The sequence below is a fragment of the Symphalangus syndactylus genome, chromosome 12 (genome assembly GCF_028878055.3).
Source record: "Symphalangus syndactylus isolate Jambi chromosome 12, NHGRI_mSymSyn1-v2.1_pri, whole genome shotgun sequence".
Classification (NCBI taxonomy): Eukaryota; Metazoa; Chordata; class Mammalia; order Primates; family Hylobatidae; genus Symphalangus; species Symphalangus syndactylus.
Window position 1 is genome coordinate 70,790,331 of NC_072441.2, and position 21,254 is coordinate 70,811,584.

The 21,254-nt window shown below is 38.4% G+C and overlaps 1 protein-coding gene across 6 annotated transcripts in view; it reads right to left on the minus strand.

Moving 5' to 3' along the window:
• The window catches only part of SPAG17 (sperm associated antigen 17), a 238,646-nt gene that overhangs the window by 163,872 nt on the left and 53,520 nt on the right, over positions 1-21,254 (minus strand). For all 6 annotated transcript variants that reach the window (XM_063624696.1, XM_063624697.1, XM_063624699.1 and 3 more), the window contains exon 4: positions 4,488-4,619. In XM_063624696.1, the coding sequence (XP_063480766.1) occupies positions 4,488-4,619 (132 nt within the window). The remainder of the gene's footprint in view (positions 1-4,487; positions 4,620-21,254) is intronic.

Here is a 21,254-nt window from a genome sequence, read left to right on the forward strand (position 1 = left end):
TGCCATTTCATAATTACTGAGACACACTAAGAAGGATATGTATGGGGGTTAAGAGCATGGTCTTTGGAGTCTGACAGTTCTGGATTTGAATCCCAGCTCTTCCACTGAGAGTAGCTGTTTGGCCTTGGGAAAATTCCTTAACTTTTCATACCCTCAGTTTCCCCATCTGCAAACTGGGAATAATACTCTGTACTTCATAAAGTCATTTAAAAGATTAAATGATATAATGTGTGCAAAGGGCTTAGTTCTGTGCCAAATAGTCAATAATGATAGCTAACTATAATTATTAGCTGCTGTAATCATAGCTCTTCCATATTTTAAAATACTACTGTATGTTAAAGATGTGTTTCTTTGCATTCTTCCTGAAGTCTGTAAAAAGTTTTCATTAATTAAAAGCAAGCCAATTAGGAAAGGACTACTCTATTTTATGGATAAGCCAGCTGGGGGGGTCATTTATTATTTCTCCTGAATTGTTGGCTTTTGAAGCTCCTTAGATTCAACATCCATTTTAGTGGGATCCTCATTTTGATAATCCACCCTCAAAGAATTCCATCCAGTTAGTGAGGCAAGTTATTCCTTTCCTGAAACCACATGGGTCCTTCTAAACTGAGTTCCTGCTCTTTCTCTGTTTGATTTCTTAAAATAGTTTCTGAAGATTTTAACCACAACTGAATCAAAACTAACCAGCCTGTAATTTCCTGGTATGTCCCTATGGCTTTTCTTTTAAAACAACACACACACACACACACACACACACACACACACACAAATGGCATTACCTTGGCTGGTTTCCAGTGTTTCAGAGTTTGGACTGGAGGAAGCTGGAAGGTGTCTGTGAAAACCACTCTATTTCTCTTTGTCTCTCTTTTGGAGGAGGCTCTGGGTTGCTTGTGGCTTCATCATGATGTATTATCAAATGTAGGCATTTTTAATTTTGAATTGTTTCAAGAATAGTTTACCAGTGTTACAAAAAGTTACCCTAGTTCTTTACCGCCTATCTTCCTTCTCTTCAATTATAGTACATCAGGAAATAAGGCAATTTGTACTATGCATATGAACGAGCAAAAGAATGAACTATTCTTTTATAGAAAAGATATGCTTTCTAAAAACGTCTAAGGAAATATGGACGACTTATTTGAATTCATAAATTAAAAGCACAGTTGGAATATATTTGGATCTTCTCCCAAAACCTGTACAAACATTCTGAACTCAATACAAAGGAACTTAAGACTAGATTTTATTTGGCCGATTATTTAAATAGTTAATGACTTTTTGTATCATAGCTTTTTTTCATTTTTTTATTATCAAGTGTTTTCTTTTAGTTGAATTCTCAATATAATGAAAATATTTGGGTTCAAAATTGTCTTGATTTTAAATGTGTTCATAATTAATATATAATACAAAAGTTGAAGTTAAAAAGAAACAAAAATGTGAGTAGATATATAATATTCAGATAATGACTAAATTAAAATGGATCAAAATGGAAACCAAACAATTTATCTTAAAATTATAAGGAACATGATGAGAATATATGTGTTCAGTACATTGCTTTTGTAAATGTTTGTTTCAGTAAATGTTTGTTGAATTAATAAATTAATAACAGATAGAAATAAAAATGCAAAAGCAAATGTTGTGATAAGGATGTAAGAAAATATATTTCTAAACAAAACACTTTTATTTAAGTTTTAAGATATAATAAAATAGAACTAATTTAGAATTATTGTGTGAGAAAGTCATATTCAGAAGTTCTAAAATACTAAAATATATTTATGGAAATACAGTACATTTTCTTCATGATATTTATATTTGGAGTTCATCAACAAGGTATTTTCAAATAAATAAATGTTTTCAGATAGATTTAAGTTATTTGCAATTAGAGGCTGGCATTTGTATCCCAGAAATTTACATGCTGAAGGCTTTAAAACTGTTCATTTTAGAAATATCTTTCTTCGTATTTCTTATAATATGAATTACCCGGCAAGCTTTCTTGCAAAGCAGAAAGCAAAAGCAATGTTAACCATAGCCCAGATTAAAATGTTATTAAAAGTAGTGGAGTTGAAAATAATGATATTTCTTCACTGTATTTGGCAATTAAAACTATATTATTTATCTTTTTTCAAAAGTTTTGATTGATTAAAACAGGATCAAATATGTAGTGATACATTAAAACATTAGAACAGGTACCTAGTTATATTACTTATTTTTGCCCTCATTTTCACCCAAGATTTTCTATAATTTTTATTATGGATATTTTTCAAGCACTGATTCTTAAAAATACAATTTCAAAAATTAAACATAGAAGATACAAAACACTCTTTGGGTTGTACAGATGTAAGCAATTAATTAACATTTGAAAGACAACATCTACATAGATATGTTGATGTTAAAAAGTTGAGGAGTCAGTCACTAACCTTGTAGAAATTTCAGAATCTCACTGTCAGTTCAGGAAAGATGAAAAGATTAGGTAAAGTCCTCTTTTGTTTTTTTCATATTCTAATCCACAGCATGGTGTCAGTTTTACATACTTTCTGCTTGTTTTGTTTATTGCTAAACTCCTTGGCTGACAAGCATTAACCTTGATTGTTTCAACTGACCTCTTAGGCAGTGTTGTTGAAATGAACATCAATGATATCATCCCCCAAACAACTGCCTTCATCTCCCCTTTACCAAGAGTATTTTCCCGATTGTATTCCATTCCAATGAGTTTTCATCAATTTATTTAGCACTTATTCATATGGTTGTGACTCAGAGATTTGGGGCTGGTGCTTTGGGAACCCAAAATAATGGAGATGTCATATTAGATTATGTAATCATTGGCTCTTAATTGCTCAAAAGTTCTCTCACTGTATCTAATACTTAAAAGAAAATAAAAACTCTAAGGTTCATGCCCCAGTTACCCAGAACTCTCAAATTTTCAACAGATAAAGATTATTTCCATACATTTAGAACCTCTTAATTGTATTATTACAGTTCACATTTCAAAGAAATGCTGAGTAAAATAATGGTGCAAAAATATTTTTATATTGTTGCAAGCTTTAAAAACGTTTTCCAAGCTACTAGGATATTTTATTTGTTTTTACTTAAAATTTGTTAACTGAAATCTACAGTCTACTCCTGCAATAAACAATTAGTGACATAATAAGTGGTAAACAAGTAAATTGACGCTCTTTAGCACACTATTTCTAACTGCTGTGGGAAAGGGCAAAGCAAACAGAAAGTGCAGAAATTTTTGCAAGAATTACAGTCTACTTTTTATAATTCAGATTCCCATATGGCATTGGAATTTAAACAGGCAAGAGATGTTTCTATACTAGTTTCAAATTTTCCAATTTTTCTTCTGCCAAGTCTTAATTACCCTGAGTATTTCTTAAGGTACAACTCCCCCAACACAATGGAAAGAGTTTCACTAGATGGAAAACTGTACTATCAATTGTGTTAATATGAATAGAATTTTTCTAGGCACAATATGTACCACACTAATAAGATGCTATATGGGAAATATCTCTAAAAAACATAAAGCCCTATATTGAGAATAGAAGGTGGTATTATTTTTTTCTACAATTACCTGGTTGGGGGGCCAATTCAAATAGGAAACCTAGATTTTGGGGGTCTTGCAAAGGTGAAGAAGGCACTATTGGAACATTTTCACTTTTCTCTTTTTTCTTCTGTGAATTGATTTTGCCTTTTCCACTTAAGGCATAAAGAAATGACTTCATATGCAAATCCATTTCATACATACACATGCACACACAAACATTACATATGTACATACTGAAGCATTGGGCTTTCCAAACATAATTCAGCATGATTTGGAAAATAAGAAAAACATCTTATTTTGGGTTATGATGATAGCACATGGATGTGAACCTGGTAGCAGTTTGCTAACAGCATTTTAAAATATTTTTCATATGTAAATATGAGTCTTTCGAAAGCACACAGATTGATTTCTATAAGCAAATTAAATGAAAAATCCAGGTATGAAGAAATTATCAGATGTGCAATATAGGAGTGGAAGTGATGGATTGCTGCTGAAATATTCAGATTATTATGAAGGTGCAGACATGCCTATTATTTTAAAAGGCACTACTATAGAGTATCATATAAACGATCTTAAATAGTTAGACCCAAACTGTGAGGGTTCCCCCCAACTGTCCTTTTCATATTTAGTTTTCCCGACTCCCTGTCTCTTCCTTGGGTCCCTTCTTGGCTACAACTTTATTATATAAATATACTGCCATAGAAACAATCCTGGGCACATGCTTTGAATATTGTTACTTTCATATTTTAGGGAACCTATTTTTAATGGGTTTATCATAATTCCTCCAGATCTTTGGACAGCCTTTCCCTAAGAAGTTGAGGTGACAGCCAAATTTGCCAGGTAACACTTAATGGTAGGCTTAAGAAGAGAAGAAGTGCCCCTGGAGAAACCTGGCTCCATTTCATTCACCACTTGCCCTCTTTAGAAAACCCACCAGATCGTACAGTACCTTCTTTTCATTTTCCCGTCGCTGTTGGTCCTTAAATTTAATCTGGAGAAGTTGAAATTTCAAGAGTTTCCCTATCAGTGGTAAGGTTAATTTCTCTCCACTATCCATAATTGCTTTTGCTGCCATTAACACCTATACAGAAACACAATTATTAGAAAAAGTGATGTTTTATAACCTTTGGCACAGTCTGTCAGTGATGAAAATATGAAAGGAAATTTTATATTTTATATTATTTGTCATACTGGAAAGATACATCACTGCTGGCTGAAAAAAAAAAGTTAGGGAAAAAAATGCCTCAATGCTACAGAGAGGGGCATTTACCTTCTACTTTAAATAAATTGGATTGTCTGAATATCGACTTCTTTTTCCAATAAGGCAGAGTGCTTCCCACGATGGTGTTAGACTCAGACTCCAGGAAAAGGGTAGAGAAAAGATAGGCTGGGCTCCATTTTAGGATGACTGATAGGGTGATTCATGCTACACAAAGTCTATTGTTGTTTGGCATAGCCAGTAGTCCAACATGTCAAACTTTGACTTATTAGGACATTACAAATTAAATAGGGTTTTATAATAGTGGAAATGACTATGTTAGCAGTCTTTTATTTCTTTGTAACTAAATTCAAATGAAAGATAAAAGCTATTTGACACAAAGTCGCCATATGAATGTTGCTCCCCCCTGCAACTTAATGTTGATCATGTTGGTATGCAGCCTAATTGGGGTGAAATAAGGTTATTGAGTTTTCTTTGGGTGACGACAGCCACTAGGAACATACAGCTGTATTGTCCAGATGTGTGGCACTGACAGCCTGTTTTATGACTGTGTTTTTTACAGCTTGTTTCCCCTAAATTTCACACAACGCTCTAACATCTGGGCCCTTTTCCTTGGAGCCCTATAACCACTTTATTTACTGCAAAAAAAATAAAATCACGTAAAATATACCATAAAAAGTTGTTATGTGTTTCTCTTTATTCATGTTGTCTCCCTAATAAAGTTCACCTCTGCCTGAAGCACTGTCACAGAAGTAATCTAGTTGAAGTATTTTTTGACTTTTGTTTTAAGCAAGCATCATATTTATTTATAACCTTGGGATGAATTAGGTGTTACTAAAATGTTCTGACATGTTGCTTTTCTACCCCCTTGGAGTAATCACTCCTGGGGCACATATGGTGTCAATTTCAGGCCCTTGGTCTCAGACAATGACTGCGCACACTGCATCTCATGGAGCTGTGTCTTGTCTGAGCTCTTGGTCAGGACTTTCCTGACCAGTCCAGTTCCTTTTGACTTGTTACTTCGCCAAGGGAAATAGCCGGAAGAAAGGGAGGTACCTATTTTCCTCTAACTGCAGAAAGCTCTATGGATTACCATGTGCCAAAATGTAACTGGACCTCGTAGAGACCACATTGGGGTTTCCCGCATTGCATCACAGAAGGGGAAAGCCAGAGAAAGGATTCCTTTAAAGCTGCCTTTTCTAAAAACCAAAGGAACTAACCAAGTGTCAGAAATCTTTGCATGTCAGAAATCCTTGCAAGGACTCTAGGAAATACAGTGCTTTGCTTTTTATGGCAGTTGTGCTCCTCCTAACACAATTTAGGGAAAGAGACATGATGGCTGTGATTTCTGGGAGCAGAAAGACATAGCAGTACACCTGCAGAACCTCACCATTTAATGATGACCAGATCCCACGTGGAAGGGGATCCTAAGGGGACGGAGGTCAGGCGTTTACTGTAAAGTGAAAGCTGTCTGACTGGGTCCAACCCCAAGAGTAGATGTCAATATTTGGTTTGCATTTTTTTAATAACAGCTAAATACTGTGCTGACAGGCTCTGTGACATCTGATTCAAAACATTCAAATGTGGGTTTTTGAAGGTCATGGCAGTCTAGTGTTTCCCTCTAATACAGAGATAATGACAGCACTGAAGGGAAGTCAACACTGAAAAGGGTTACCCCAGAGTGGTTGTGGAGTCTCTTTTCCTGATGACCTGTGAAAACAGGATATTCACCTGTGTCTGGGGGGTTTGAGTGAAGCCTGCCTGGCGTCATGGCAATGGATGGGATGTCTCTGGAGGTGATTTCTCTAGGAGTCTGTGAATGTTACCTCACTGTATTAAAATGTATTCAAAGCATAACAAAACATCCTGAGAGAAAAATATTTTGCAGGCCATAATAGTTATTACTGGTTTGTCTAAAACTATCTGTGGAGTGCTGGTTTCAAACAAAAATCCGTTACAGCATCAAAGTAACAGTGAGGTCCTGCCCTGACATGGGGAGACAGGAGATGAGGGGCTTCTCCAGTTTGCCAGGCACACATGCTTCATGACATACAAACACAGAGAGAGACAGCAGTGGTGGACAGGCAGCCTTAAGGAGTGCCCTGGGCGGTGTCCTCCTCCCGAACTGCCCCGGGGTGGCCCACATGGAGGCAGACTCGATGCGCCACATCCTGCATAACGGCACAGCCTGCCCCTGGCACCACTAGGAATGGCAGAGGCTGGGCATACTTGGCCTCCCCCAGGGTTGCTTTGAAAAGGCTTGACTCTCTAAATGCCACTTTCTTTCTGTGCATCTCCCAAAGGGAATGATATTGTGAATTACTGGAATAATTAATGAAAATGAAAGTCTATGCTGAACTCAAAATCTGAGACAACATTTTCATGGTATGTGGGTCATTCCCAAAAGAGGCGGAAAACGAAAAATGTTTACAAATTAATTTCCTTTCAAAATTCTTTCTTCTGATGCCCCATAATTAACAATTCTACCCAATCAGTAGCCATGTAGCCAGTAGTTTGGTCTCAGATGAAAAACAAATCTTTCAGGAATCTCTGTTTGAAGGACAAGTTTTTGAGGGAAGAAAAAATTAAAGAGACAGAATTTAAAGGAAATGTACCTTTTCACATAACATCTCCAAAGGTTTCTCCTCCCTGGCCTTAGTTGTATTAATTAAAAGAATAATCAAATATTCAACATTCTAGCACTGTAAAGATTATTTGCCCATCATCTATGTCAAAATAAGTGTGCGCACCTGTGCATATGTGTGTGCACTGGGGGGGTAAGCTAGCCAGGGCTATAGGTATTGGGGGGATGAGAGACATAAGAGAACATGTGAGCAGCAAGGTGGCAGTGCTTGGGGAGTAATTAGGCAAAAATCTAAGCTTTCAGGACTAGTCAGAAAAACAGTCCTGTATGGGTTAAAACCTTAGTGCTCTTTAATCCAAAATGCCAAGTAAATGTGCTTGGCGTGAATCAGGAACTCAAAAAAGCATGAGTCTTATGGGCAAATGAGACTTATTAAAATGGAGAAAACTGTTGCCAGGCAAGGCCTGTGTCTCCTGACCTCTTCAGGTCAGCTCTCCAGGCAGAGAGGCCTGCCAGGACCAGAGAGAGGCTCTACGCTGAATGACCAAAGGTCACTCAGTTCCAGGAATGATTGGTGAATGAGGAAATTAAGCTTCAAAGAGTGCAGCTGAGGCAGAAGCCATGTTTATGTTTTATTTTGTGAAGATATTTAAGGGGTCTAGATGCTCTTTTTCTGTTAGGGAGCTTGTAATTCTGTACACACTAAGAAGTAAAAATATTTCCTTTATCATTGACCTGGCTCAAAGAATTACATCATATTTACTATCTAATGATTTGATCCAAAAAAATATACCAAATGAGCAAAATTATTTCCTTGCCTGAGGATCAGGTCCACCTACAGACACTAGTGTCCTCTCTCCTTCTAAGCATTCCTCCTCTCTCTAGAACCTCCCTACGTTAGTAAGCACAAGCCCAATGCTTAGAATTGCCCTAGGCGCTCTCACGGAAACCAAATGTATGCATGCATGTATGTGTGTGTGCATACATATATACATATGCACATTTATACATATATGCATATATGTGCATATATAAGACAGAGAGATAGAGAGAGAGAGAGAGACAGAGAATGGACTCCCATGAAGCCTGCTGTATGATTTCCCTTGTGTGTTTACAAGAAGTCATATGAAGCAGCTTGAATCATTGCTTAACCTGCTGCATATTCAATCTCGAGTGAATTCTGAGGTTGTGTAAAGATTTGGATCTGGATTTCTCTTGCCTGGAACAGGTTATGGGAGTGAGTTGGCAGAGGAAAGGGCAAGCTGTGGTTGTGTGAGGCAGAGAGAAGAGGGGTAGTAGAAGAGAGATGGCCTGGGAGAGCACTTTCCCTCCAGGAGCTCCAAATATCCACCAGTTTCCGACTAAAAGAATCCTTTGGCTTCAGGGACTTTCTTGGAGGCCCATGGTGTTTATTGCAGTAACTGTAAAAATTCACAAAATATGACTTCATATTTAACCTATTTTGGGGAGGTGAATGACTTAGGATTGCTTTGGATATATGAAGACCTCAGCAAACAGAAGCAGAATTCATAAGCTAGAGCTTGACTCAATTTAGGCTAGCACAAGGCTGGGCAAACAGGCTTTCAGCACACATTCTTTTGGGTAGCTCATTTCTCTAATATGCGATTGATTAAATTTACTTAAAGTAAGAGTATAATAGTTCTTTGCCACAGTAAAAAGTATATACACATATACGTATATTCAAACACAAATGGGATTATACTATTCATATTAAGAGCTTTGTGGTTTGTGTTTTTACATAAAAACACATCCAGGACAGATTTCTGTGCTGATATGTTTTGCTTATGTATATGGTTTTTAATAAATAGCATAGTCTTCTACTGTATGAGTGTTTGCTCATTAATTTAACTAGTTCCCCATTGATAGACATTTAAACAATTTCAGTTTTCCTTTTTTTCTATGAAGTGCATGTGTGCTTTTGTTAGTAGCATTTTTGTTCCCACCAAAACTGTATGAAAGGGTCCGTTCCCCCACTTCCCATGTAAACAATGAGTATTCTCCAACTTTTATTTGTCGATATTAGTGCTAATAGTTTTTCTGGGATGATGAAAATATTCTTTATCTGTAGTGTACAATATGGTAGCCACTAAACCACATGTGACTATTGAGTACTTTAATATTGCTAGTGAGATTAAAAAAAAACAAATTTTTAATTTTGTTTTTAATTGATTAAAATTAAAATCAAAGTGTAAATAGCCACAAGTGGCTAGTGGCTATTGTTTTGGTCAGAGAAGGTCTATATGATAGGGAAAAGTGAAATATAGTATTTCATTTAAAATAATATTCATTTAATCATCCCATCACTCTATCCCTCTTATTTTATGCCCAAACTGAAAGGAATGATACCTTTTCAGCACCATCCTTGGCAAATTTTATTAATGCAGGAGATGCTTACATACATGTATTGAATAACAATGGCATACTCAGATTTACACAGTGCTAAAGGTGAGGAGTAAGGAAAATCTATGGCTTCTAAGCTAAGATATTGCTTGTGGCCACACAAGAAACTTGTCTTTGTTTGGATTTAGATAAACAGGGCTGGTATGGGGCAAGAATAGGAAGAATACAGAATTTGCTTCTGACTCCTTTCTGTTACCTTTTAAAATCCCTCTGTTACACCCCTCCCACTTCTAGCTACCAGATACCTTTTTGCTTTCTAAATCCTTCCTGCCATGAAAATAGAAAATATTTAACTTGGTAGCTCACTCTGAATAAAGTTTATTTATACCAGTGGTTTAGCTATATTTTGAGATTTTTATTTATTATAGAATGAAAGGAACTAGTGACTGATGAAGTAATTTCGAGCCATAAGTAACAGGTGTGGCAGTTTAGAATTTAGGGGTAAGAGGTAATCTGGAAATTTGAAATGCCTGTCTGGCTCTGGGTAAACACAGCTTTGGCATTTGTGGTGCTTGTAGGCCAGGGGTGAGAGCAGCACCCCTGGGTTTCCCTGCCTGGAGTTGCTGTTATACTCCAGGACTAGGTTATCTAGGGGAACGGCTCTGAAGGGAAAGTGGAACTTCCCCTCCAGCCAGGGTCAGAGGAGAAGCATCAGAGAGGGTGGGTGGAGCGCTGGTGCCGAACAAAGGGGAGGCAGCAACTCTGTATTGTGGGAGAGGAGTAAAGGCGAAAGAAATCTGCTCTGACAAGAAAGATCTGGGACCTATCTATGTGTGCCTGTATATGTGTGTGGGCATGTGGTGTGTGACTTTAGCGATATATATCAGGAGGTTCCATCCCCTGGTTAGGACCAGTTCCTAATCTGTCCACGGCCTGTTAGGAACCGGGCCACATGGCAGGAGGTGAGTGGCAGGTGAGGGAGCATTACCGCCCGAGGTCTGCCTCCTGTCAGATCAGTGGTGATATTAGATTCTCATAGGAATGTGGACCCTATTGTGAACTGTGTGTGAGGGATCTAGTTGTGTGCTCCTTATGAGAATCTAATGTCTGATGATCTGAAGTGGAACAGTTTCATCATGAAATCATCCTGCTCCCCACTCTGTGAAAAAATTGTCTTCCACAAAACCAGCCCCTGGTGCCAAAAAGGTTGGGGATCGCTGGTGTACATGAGTGCATGCCCATGTGTGCACAAAATATGTGTGTTTGCACAGCTGCCTTTGAGTTTTATTCAGATTATTAAAATATACTCAATATCTAAAAACACTGTCAAAACCGATTTGCACATATTGAAGAACTGATAAAAAGAGAAAAAGATTATGAATATTTTTTATTGGCATTTTAAAAAGAATACTGATGACTACCATTTCTATCTGATTATCCTGCAGCATACAAAGGGCTATGTTTATTATTAAATATGTCATATTAAATACATGCAATTTATTCACCATAGTAAGCTATGTTGCCATATATTCTATCTTTAAAGTTTATTGCTTAGGTAGCATGATATGCATTCTGCTTTTATCTTACATCTTGTTATATTTGCTTATATCATTAGAAAGTCAGAGAAACTATTGCCCCAATGTGTGTGTGTGTGTGTGTTTACAGAATTTTCTGTTTAGCGTGAAAGGCTGTTTAGATGGGCCCGATTCTGCATATTTGATGAAAATGATGGAAGAGCAGATAATTTGCAAATGATTGAAAAGGGCCACTTGTATTGAGATGTTCTCACATAAGATGCCAATGGGGAACTTTAGCTCCTTTGGTACAAGATATGATTAATCAGTTGCAGAAGCCATAACTACGTATGTGCAACTTAATGCAAAATTACAGGCTCTATTTGCATTCCAGTCTTCCCACATATCACTGCAGAGCCTCAGGCAAGTTACTTAACCCTTTTAAACCTCATCCTTTTTAACATCTACAATGGTGGCACTATTGACATTTTGAGCCAGGTAATTACCATAGGAGGTTTTTCTGTGCGTTGCAGGATATTTAGCGAATCCCTGTATTCCACCGAGCTGTGACAATCAAAGGGATCTGCAGACATAGCCAAATGTTCCCTTGGGGGCAAAATTGTCCCAACTGAGAACAGAAAGAACTACAGAAAGAGAATATGAGTAGTGCTGACTTCATATTTCTGTACCCAGAATTAAATGAGATAACCCACGTAAATACTTTGCATGGTGAATGACATATGCATGATAAATGTTCACTAAAGTCAGTACTTATGGTTATTCATACATCCAGGACAGAGTTGGGATTCTTGAAGATCCCACAGCCCAAGTTGTGAGAGCAGAGAATGGAATGGAATGAGGAGCAACTGGGCAGTGAGACAGTGACCTGAATTTATTATCAGCTGGCCATAACCTGGCTACCCCTTTTATTTAACCCTTTGTCCAATCTGAAAAGGACAAATTGAGATCTGTTTAGAGAGAAGCAGAGACAAAAAGAAAAGGTGTAAGAATGTATTTTGTTATGGTGCAGTGTATAATGGGGAGGATGTAGAGGAAAAAATATGCTATTAATTTCTTCTCAAATGTGAGATGGAGGAATTCCATGAATAGTGTTCTGTAATTTTACAGCCTCCTTTCCTGTTCCCTCTGCTCCCTTCCTTCCTTCATTCTTTCTGCATTTATTTAGGGCCAATTACATTGTAGTTATTGCATTACTTGATCCTGTATGTGTCTAGTCTATCCAATTCACATTCTTTAAGTAATGAGTAATTTCCAATGAGGCATAATTGGAAAAACAGCTGAAAGGATAAGGGTAGCAGTGAGAGGGGGCTATGGAGAAAAACAGAAAAAAAGAAAAGAAAAAGAACAGGAATGACTGAAACATTTTCTCACTTTGAGAAGAGGAAAAGAAAATAATCAAGCAATATTAAACTGTCTATACATAAATTTAAAGGTGACTGAAGATATAGGTTCCATATAGATCATACTGTCTGTCTAACACAAATGGAACGTTATGAAAGTGCTCAGACCACAGCTTGGTGAGAAATTCATAATGATGATAAATATCTGTAGCAGGTGACTTCTAGATCATTTTCAGCTGTCCATAATTAAACTGGTATCCATCTCTCGACAATGTCAGGGCTGTAAAATAATTCCAGTCATTGGACCCCTTACATCTGTGCTGAAATGAAATAATATTTGGCACTAACAAGGAGTCACTGAAACTAAATAAACAACCCCTTTCAAGACTACATAAAAGTTGGTAACATAATAACATTTGACAGGGATTAAGACCTCTTTGGGGCTGTAAGGAAGTTTCAGAAGCAGCAATAACAAATACATGGAAGGTAGAACAGATCTATACTTTAACAGACATGTGTAATTTAAAATGTAATGAATTTCCTAAGGGAGATGTACATTTTGAACAACCAATATGTGCATGTCAAAAAGCACAGGACTATTTTAGAAATGTTTGCTGGAATTACTCTTCAAAGAAGGAAAAAGCAAAGCTTCCTTTTTATTAAGGAGTGTTTTTGTTTTTGTATACTTGCAAAATGTATAAAGGCACATGAAGCTGAATGTGATAACATATGGAAGAATGACATACAAAGTTAAGGGCTTTTCTTTAGGTGTGTATTAGCAACAAACGATTCTACTATCATGGCAATGTTTTGTTTTGGTTTTTAGACTAAGATCTTTTCCTTAGTCTAAGATGCTCCCATCCCTCTGAAGTCATTCTTGGTCCTTGCAGTTGTAGTGACCTTCCCCTCTGAACAACACTACCACTTTTTTTGTATGTTTCCTAAGGGATTTAGCTGTCTCTTGTATTGAAATTATTTGTGCACGGGGTTTGTCTCCTCTACTAGCTTGGAAGGTTAAATCCTTTCAGATTCATCTTTTTAAATCCCCTCACAGAATCTGATGCATATATAGACAAACAGTATATTCACTCCTTAAATAAACATAAGAATGGCATCTCTAGAGCTTTTCGTTGTTTGGCTTGAAGATAAATGTTTTTGATTGTTTATAGCTGCAATTACAAAGCTTTAGGAGTACATTTCAAGTAGTAGTAGGTGCTCAGACTGTGTAACACACAAATGGTTATGTAGCACACACCCTGTGCTGGACAAGGACTGTTCCAGGCACTTCACATATTCCAATCCATTTAATCTTCACCTACACTTTGAGGTGAGTATTCCTATCACCTATTTTATTAGATACAGAAATTGAGGCCTGGTGATCACACAGCCGGTAATTAGTAGAGATGAGATTTGAACCCAGGCTATCTGGTTCCAGAATCCTGTTTCTAATCAACATACTGTGTGGCCTCACAGTGGGCCTTTTCACCCCTTAGCTGGGGCTACTGGACTCCCATCTTGGGTCACAGTCCCTCTTCTCCTGGGCCTGGATGTGTCCTAGTCCCTCCGCAGTCTCCATGGCCAATCCCCATCTTAGCTGCAAGAGCCTGAGAGCCTTTTAGCCCAGGTTTTCATGTTTAAATACTCTTGCTACCGTTACTAATTTTGCTCCTACCTGATGCTTCAACTCTAAGTAGCTGAGCTGTTTCTTTTTTCCTGAGACCTAGTGGGGACCTGTGACTCAGGACCCTCAGTCCTGATAGCTCCAGCTATTGCTCGTCTCCTGGCCTGAGCACATATCAATTTTTTAAAAAATTTGTATTATTTTTTATTGTATTCATATATATATATATATTTGACATATAATAATGGTAAATATTTACGGGATACAAAGTGATATTTTTACACATGTGTAGAGTGTGTAATGATCAAATCAGGGTAATTAGCATATCTATCATCTCAAACACTTATCATTTCTTTGTGTTAGGAACAATTCAAAATCTTCTTTTTTAGCTATTTGAACTACATGCAAGTTATTAAACTATATTCACCTACAGTGCTATAGAACACTAGAATTTATTCCTCCTATCTAGTGGTAATTTTGTATCCATGAACCAACCTCTCCCTTTCTTCCCCTTTTTCCTCCCCTTCCCTGACTGTAATAATTGCGACTCTACCCTTTACATCTATGAGCTCACTTTTAGCTCCACATATGAGTAAGAACATGTGGTATTTGTCTGTCTGTGCCTGACTTATTTCACTTAGCATTAGATTGTTCAGGCTCATCCATGTTTTTGTAAATGACAGGATTTCATTCTTTGTTATGGCAGAATGCTATCCTATTTTGTATATATAACACATTTTCTTTATCCATTCATCTGTTGACAGACACAGATTGATTCCATATCTTGGCTACTGTGAATAGTGCTGCAGTAAACAGGAGGGTACAGATATTTCTTTGATATACTGGTTTGTTTTCCTTTGGATAAATACCTAATAGGGGAATGGTGGATCATATAGTAGTTCTATTTTTAGTTTTTTTGAGAAATCTCCATACTGTTTTTCATAATTGCTGTACTAATAATCTTTCCCACCAATAGTGTATGAGTTCCTTTTTCTTAGCATCCTCACCAGCATCTGTTACTTTTTGTTTTTTTGATAATAGCCATTCTAACGGGTGAAATCATATCTCATTATGGTTTTGATTTGTATTTCCCTGATTAGTGGTGTTGAACATTTTTCATCTAGCTGTTGGTCATTTACATGTTCTCTTTTGAGAAATGTCTACTCAGATCCTTTATCCTTTTTTTTTTTTTTTTTTTTGAGATGGAGTCTCGCTCTGTTGCCCAGGCTGGAGTGCAGTGGTGTGATCTCGGCTCACTGCAAGCTCTGCCTCCTGGGTTCATGCCATTCTCCTGCTTCAGTCTCCCGAGTAGCTGGGACTACAGGTGCCCGCCACTACACCCAGCTAATTTTTTTGTATTTTTTTTTTTTTTTTAGTAGAGACGGGGTTTCACCGTGTTAGCCAGGATGGTCTCGATATCCTGACCTCGTGATCCGCCTGTCTCAGCCTCCCAAAGTGCTGGGATTACAGGCGTGAGCCACCACACCCAGCCTCCTTTATCCATTTTTTAATTAGATTTTCTTGCTGTTAAGTTTTTGAGTTCCTTACATATTCTGAATATTAGTCCTTTGTCAGATGAATAATTTGCAAATATTGTCTCCCATTCTATAGGTTGTCTCTTCACTCTGTTGATTGTTTCCTTCGTTGTGCAGAAGCTTCTTAGTTTGATGTAATCCCATTTATCTATTTTTACTTTATTTTTGCCTGTGCTTTTGAAGTGTTATGCATAAAAATCTTTGCTTATATCAATGTCCTAAAGTATTTCTCCAATGTTTTCTTCTACTAGTTTTATAGTTTTAGATCTTACATTTAAGTCTTTAATCCATTTTGAGTTGGTTTTTGTGTATGGTGAGAGAAAGAGATCTAGTTTCATTCTTCTGCACGTGGATATCCCGTTTCCCAGCACCACTTATTGAAGAAGTTTCCTTTCACTATTGTATATGTTCTTGGCACTTTTGTCAAAAATCAGTTGACTGTAACTATGGATTTATTTCTGGGTTCTCTATTCTGTTCCATTGGTCTGTGTATCTCTTTTAATACCAGTACCATGCTATTTTGGTGACAGTAGCTTTGGGATACATTTTGAAGTCAGGTAGTATGAAGCCTCCACTTTGTTCTTTTTGCTTAGTATTGCTTTAGAGAATTTGGGGTCTTTTGTGATTCCATATTAATTTTAGGATTTTTTTTCTATTTCTGTGTATTAGGCTTTTCTTGCATTGCTCTAAAGAAATACTTGAGGCTGGATTATTCATAAAGAGAAGAGGTTTAATTGACTCACAGTTCTGTAGGCTGTACAGGAAGTAGGGTGCTGGCATCTGCTCAGCTTCTAGGGAGGCCTCAGGAAACTCACAGTCAAGTGTGGGAGTAGACACTTCACATGGTGAAAGCAGGAGCAAGATGGGATTTGGGGGAGGTGCCACACACTTTTAAACCACCCAATCTCATGTGAACTCAGAGCAAGAGCTCACTTATCTCTAAAGGGATAGCCCAAGCCATTCGTGAGGAATCCAACCCCATGATCCAAACACCTCCCACCAGGCCCTGCCTCCAACAGTGGGGGTTATATTTCAACATGATATTTGGGTAGGGACAAATATCTAAACTATCTCATTCTGAAGAATGTTGTTTGTATTTTGGTAAAGATTGCATTGAATATGTAGACCGCTTTGGGTAGTATGGTCATTTTGACAAGATTAATTCTTCCAATCCATGAACAAAGGATATCTTTTCTTTTTTGTGTGTCTTCTACAGTTCCTTTCACAGTGTTTTGTAGTATCCATTGTAATGATAGCTCATCTTCTGGGCTAAATTGATTCCTAGGTGGCTGGGCATGGTGGCTCATGCCTATAATCCTAGCACTTTGGGAGGCCAAGGTGGGCGGATCACGAGGTCAAGAGATTGCGACAATCCTGGCCAACATGGTGAAACCCTGTCTCTACTAAAAATACAAAAATTAGCTGGGCATGGTGGCATGTGCCTGTAGTCTAAGCTACTTGGGAGGCTGACGCAGGAGAATCGCTTGAACCCCGGAGGCGGAGGTTGCAGTGAGCCGAGACCGCACCACTGCACTCCAGCCTGGTGACACAGCAAGATTCCATCTCAAAAATAAAAAAAAAAAGATTCCTAGGCATTTTACTGTATTTTTGTGCAGCTGTTGCAAATGGGATTGCTTTTTTGATTTTTCAGCTAGTTTGTTATTGGTGTAGAAAAACTAATTTTTGTATGTTGATTTTATATCCACCTTTACCAAATTTGTTTATTAGTTCCGAAAGTTTTTTGTGAAGTCTTTAGGTTTTTCTATATATAAAATCATGTCGACTGCAAAGAGGGACAACTTGGTTTCCCATTTTCCAATTTTGATACCCTTTATTTCTTTCTTTTACTTGATTGCTGTGGCTAGGACTTCCAGTACTACGTTGAATAGAAGTGGTGAGAGTGGGCATTCTTGTCTTGTTCCAGTTCTTAGAGGAAAGGCTTTCAGTATTTCCCTGCTTTGTAGAAATGACTCAGGCTGGCAGCCACCTCCATTTTCCACCTTCCTTCTCTTTAAATATTAAATCATTTTCCTAAAAATTCTGCTTTCAGTCTAAGATTAGTGATTGATACCCTACTAGTTACTGACTGACTCATGCTGCTTGCTTAGCTATCTGAATATGACTGGTCCCTGAACTTCCTGCACCCCAACACTGGAGCACTAGATGTGTTCATTTAGCTTTTGGTTTGGATACCATGTTCCACTTCTCAGACTAGAGGTTGCTGATTGCTCATCCATCATGTCCCCTTACTTCATAGGAGAATCTGACTTTTTTTCAGGCATTGTCCTCTCTCTCATTCAGCTCATGTGACTCAGGGGAAACACAGCTCCATGGGTGGGCCCGTTCACACTAAAAATAATCCTAACCCCCCTTGTCCATGATTGGTTCAAGAGGTGCACGTGATTTTGTTCAAGCCAGTAGAATGAGGCATGGTTTTCTGGGGCTGCTTGATCTGGTTTCCTTGGTCATGACAAAGCTCTGGGAAGGGTCTTAAGGGATGAGATTGCTGCAGCCACTTTACCTTCTTCGGGAAGCTTAAGCTCCTACACAGATGAAGGAAGAGGTAAGAGCACTGCAGGGAAGTGGGCTGGAGCCCCTGAACTAAGCTGACCTTGAAGCCTGCCTAGACTTCTACGTATGCATGCAAGTACATGTCCTAATTGTTTAAGCCAACTTTAATTTTTGTTGTTGTTAACTTAGAAGATGAACAAATTGATACTGATATGGAGAGATTTATGCCTTCTAATTAATAGAATTTTAAAAGTTAACCAGACAATACTAAGATGTGTTTCCCAGACTAGCAGCATCAGTATCACCTGACAATTTGTTAGAAATGTAACTCTTGGGCTCCAACGCAGACCTGCTGAATCTGAAACTCTAGGGGTAGGGCCAGCAGTATTTTCTTTTAACAAGACCTCAGATGATTCTGATATATTCTAGATTTGAGAACCATTGTTTTGTACCTGGTTTCTTATGTGGCCTTTCATAATAATGTAGTTAGCCCACATGTTGTCAGTTTCACCACTGTTTTGTACCTGGTTTCTTATGTGGCCTTTCATAATAATGTAGTTAGCCCACATGTTGTCAGTTTCACCCTTGAGTCCCTTGCTAACTCTCTTTTTTTTTTTTTTTTTTTTTTTTTTTTTTGAGACAGAGTCTCGCTCTGTCGCCCGGGCTGGAGTGCCGTGGCGCAATCTCCGCTCACTGCAAGCTCCGCCTCCCGGGTTCACGCCATTCTCCTGCCTCAGCCTCCGAGTAGCTGGGACTACAGGCGCCCGCCACCGCGCCCGGCTAATTTTTTGTATTTTTTTTAGTAGAGACGGGGTTTCACCGTGGTCTCGATCTCCTGACCTCGTGATCCGCCCGCCTCGGCCTCCCAAAGTGCTGGGATTACAAGCGTGAGCCACCGCGCCCGGCCCCTTGCTAACTCTCAGTTATGCATTTATATTGCCTTAATTTCTTTCTCCTCCTCCTCCTCCTCCCGCTGCCCGTCCTCCTTCTCTTCCTTCTTCTTTCTCTACCTTCTTCCTCTTCCTCTTCTTTCTCTTTCTTTCTTCTTTCTTTCTTTTTCTTTCTTTCTTTTTTCTTCCTTTCTTTTTTCTTTTTCTTTTCTTTCTTTCTCTTTCTTTTTTCTTTCTTTTTCTTCCTTCCTTCCTTTCCTTCTCTTTTTTCTCTTTTCTTTCCTTCTTCTTCTTCCTCTTCTTTTCTTCTTCTTCCCTCTTCCTCCTCCTCCTCTTCCTCCTCCTCTTCTTCTTCCATTTAGACTTACTAAGCTGCCCCTTTCAGAGGACAGCCTGGAGTCCTGGAGTGGGATTTCTGCTAATGTCCTGCTAGAAAAAGAATGTATTCAGTGTATCAGCCCTGTCTTCATTTACCCTAAGTTCTTGGTTTCTCCACAATTATCAAAAAGTTGTAGTGTTTCTCCAGCTTGATTTGGATGATGTTCTAGGCTGTTGTTACTTTCTAAGTATTAATCTGAACAAAATCTGCTTATAAAAGGGCTTATTCCTTGAATTTCCTTGTCCTCTCCCTTAATCTCTTTGACTCCTTAGTTAGCTATAGGAGGCATACAGGATATGTCTCCTGGCTGACTACTGGGAAAGCCCTTAATGAGCAGATGGATGCTGTATAGTCTCCCATAGGACAGTTTTCCTCCAGTGTATGCTGTGTGCCACCTACCCTAGAACCCCTGGGAACCTAGTTAAAGATATGGGTTACTTGGGATCTACCCCACAACCATCAAATCAATCTCTTGATTTGGGCCTAGCAGTATGACATTTTAATAAGCTTTCTAGGGATTCCTAAGTACTTTTGAGTTTAAGAATTATGCAAAGGTCTTTTACATATTGACACTGGGGTGACCAACTGTGGGGTTTTCCGGGGATTGAACTTTCAGTGCTAAAACTGGGATAGTCCCTGGCACCCAGGACAGCTGGCTACCCTGTGACAGCAAGTTCAAGGGGAGCCATCTCGAGACTGTGGTAGAATGGCATTAGTTAACTCCATCCCCAACCCCACTTTCCCCAGTCCTTCCAGTTCATCCACTGATGACCTTCCCAGAGCCTCGTGTTCATCCCAGTTTCTGAGGCAATCTTATCAGAAGCAACAAAGACATTAATTCCCCCACCAGGAGGCCATGTCCAACATGGTTATTCATCTCTTATTCAGGATCCAGTAACCTAATGATAAATATTCTAGTATAATGTGGATTATTGAGTGCATACTCTATGCTAGACACCACACTACAAACATTATTTCATGCAGTTCAGAGACCAAGATTCTTTCCCAAGAACATCGGGGTTAAATAATGGTACAAATCTTTAGATACAGCACCACGTTTTTAGAATCTGCTCTTCCAGCCAATGTGATGTCGGCTTCTCTTTTGTGTACCTTTTTCTAACTTCTGGAACTGACTAGTCTTTTCTCTAGTGGACTCCTACCATGGACTGAAACCACAATGAGCTGTGAGGTGTGAGCCAGATCACAGTTTAGACACTTCCTTAGGATATCGATTCCTTAGGATTAGACTCTGAACCTAGCACTCATACTGTCTGGTTGAGGTTCCTTTCAAAATTCTTTTTGTGGCTTCAGATTAGTTCCTGCATGGTCTGGCCACATCTCTTGTTGCTTTCATTTTCTATCACTCCATTTCAGCTCCACTCCCTTCTTGATGTTCACCAAATGTGCCTCAGAGCCTATGCTTTTGCAATTTCCCCTGCTAGGGAGGCTCTTCCCCAGATGACTGCATAGCTCCATCCCCTCCTTCAGATTTTTATTCAAGTGTCACCATCCAGTTTTGCTCCCCCGGCTACTCAGATTAGTAACTCTTCTACTTCTCACCCTTTCCGCCCTTTTGCTCTGTAGTTCTTACTACCATCTAACATAATATATACTTTATTTATCTCTTCCATTATTTCCTCTCCCCAATTAAAAAGTAAGTCCTGCCAGGATATTGGCTTTTGTCTACCATTTTTCGTTGATCTAAATTCAAAGCCTGGAGCATAGTAGATGATTAGATAAT